The sequence below is a fragment of the Coffea arabica genome, chromosome 11c (assembly GCF_036785885.1).
Source record: "Coffea arabica cultivar ET-39 chromosome 11c, Coffea Arabica ET-39 HiFi, whole genome shotgun sequence".
Classification (NCBI taxonomy): domain Eukaryota; kingdom Viridiplantae; phylum Streptophyta; class Magnoliopsida; order Gentianales; family Rubiaceae; genus Coffea; species Coffea arabica.
Window position 1 is genome coordinate 19506502 of NC_092330.1, and position 2120 is coordinate 19508621.

Consider the following 2120-nt stretch of genomic DNA (forward strand, 5'->3'; position numbering starts at 1 on the left):
ATGGATCGCCAAGTGATTGGAAGGAGCCGGGGAAGACCCACTAGACAACACCCGGAAGCGGGTGGTGATAGGGAACCCGAGGTCGATCAAGACCAAGGGCAGGAAGGTGTGGCCGGAGACCGGGTGGCCACCGCAATTGACCGTATTACTGAAGTTCTCGAGCGATTGACTGAGCGCCAAACCACTGAACCAGTGCATCAACCAGGAGGCCCAGTTGACTCCGATGATCGGGCACTGGAAAGGTTTCTGAAATTTGGACCTCCCAAATTCTATGGGGAACCCGAACCAGAAATAGCCGAAGGCTGGTGGGAGAGAATCACTGAGATTTTCGCTGCCTTGAACTATACCGAGGAGCGAAAAGTGACTTTTGCTACCTTCCAGTTTGAGGGAGCTGCTCGCTCCTGGTGGAATCTAGTAAGGATTACGTGGGAGACTAACCATACGCCAAGGACTTGGGCGAACTTCACAAGGGAGTTCAATGCCAAATTCCTTCCACCTCTCGTTCAGGAGAAGAGAGAGGATGATTTCATTAGATGCAAACAAGGGGCGATGAGTGTCGCCGAATATGAAGTCCAGTTCACAAAGCTGTCACGCTTTGCACCTGAGCTGATAGCCACCGAGCAAAGGCGTGTTCGGAGGTTTGTGCAGGGTTTGAATGTGGAACTACAGGAAAGCTTAGCCGCTATAAGAATAGATACCTTCGCTGAGGCTGTTGAAAGAGCGCAGCGAGTTGAAGTAGCCAGAGCTCAAGTGAAGTCTTTTCAGTCCAAGAAAAGATTTGCTCCTAGCAGTAGTCGGGAGCCGACTTTTGGAAATGCTCCACCGGCCAAAGTGGGCCGAGGAACTAGTGGAGTGAATAGTTCTGGAGCACCACGAGGCGCCCAAGCAAGAGGAAACGGGGCCAGGAATGCAGGAGGACGAAATATTGGAGCTAGAGGAGGACCAATTGGAAGAGGACAACCTAGGAATCGGCCGCAAGGGGGTCGAGCAATAGTTCCTCAAGTGACATGTGCTTATTGCAAGAAACCTGGTCATTCTATGGATAGTTGCTGGAAGAAGCAAGGAAGGTGCTTGAGATGTGGAACTAGTGAGCACCAAATCTCAGGATGTCCAAAGGTGCAGGAAGGGACTCCTCAGAAAGCTAGACCAAACACTTCTGGAGGGAGCCGACCAACAGTTCCTGCCAGAGTGTATGCTATAGATGATCAACCCGTACCTGATTCCTCGGAAGTTGTGGAAGGTACACTTCCAATTTTTCATAGATTAGCTAAAGTGTTAATTGACCCTGGTGCAACGCATTCATTTGTAAATCCATCTTTTATGTCTGGAATAGATGTGCAACCCGTTAGATTACCCTTTGATCTTGAAATTATGACACCCATGGGTAATAGAAAGGTAATCACTAGCTTGGCCTATAAGAATTGTGAATTCTATATCGGAGAACAGAAAATGCTAGTGGATCTGATCAGTCTGGATATAAAAGGTTACGATGTTATCATAGGAATGGATTTCCTAGGTCACCATCATGCTAAGCTTGACTGCCGAGAAAAAATAGTGGAATTTTGTATACCTGGAGAAGCAACCCTGAGGTTAGATGTTAAAGGTAGGTTAGCATCTTCTGCCATGATCTCGGGAATACGAGCAAGGAAAATGTTATCTAAAGGAGCTCAAGGTTTCATAGCCTTCTTGATTAATACTTCCAGTGATCAAGTAAAATTAGAGGATGTAACCGTAGTACGGGATTTTCCGGACGTCTTTCCTGAAGAATTAATGACTTTACCACCAGAGAGAGAGGTAGAGTTTAAGATCGACTTGGTGCCTGGAACGGCTCTAATTTCTAAGACTCCGTACCGAATGGCTCCTGCCGAGCTTAAAGAGTTGAAAATCTAATTACAAGACCTGTTGGAGAAAGGTTTCGTAAAGGAAAGTGACTCACCGTGGGGAGCACCCGTTCTATTTGTTAAGAAAAAGGACGGGAGTTTGAGGCTATGTATCGATTACCGAGGGTTAAATGAGGTTACTATTAAGAATAAATACCCTCTACCGTTGATTGATAGTTTGTTCGACCAACTGCAAGGATCAGTGGTCTTCTCTAAGTTGGATTTAAGGCAAGGGTATTA

At 46.7% G+C, this 2120-nt stretch overlaps 1 protein-coding gene across 1 annotated transcript; it reads left to right on the forward strand.

Moving 5' to 3' along the window:
- On the forward strand, window positions 1-1890 carry LOC140016501 (uncharacterized). The gene is made up of 2 exons (XM_072070032.1): window positions 1-414; window positions 508-1890. The coding sequence occupies exons 1-2, from the start codon at window positions 1-3 to the stop codon at window positions 1888-1890; spliced, it is 1797 nt and encodes a 598-aa protein (XP_071926133.1).
- The last annotated feature ends 230 nt before the right edge of the window (window positions 1891-2120 follow it).

Bases quoted from the DNA above. Each gene is read 5' to 3' on its own strand.
- LOC140016501 (XM_072070032.1), top strand. From the start codon at position 1: ATGGATCGCCAAGTGATTGGAAGGAGCCGGGGAAGACCCACTAGACAA. The intron at 415-507 runs GTAAGGATTACG...CCTCTCGTTCAG, and splicing joins CTCGCTCCTGGTGGAATCTA to GAGAAGAGAGAGGATGATTT.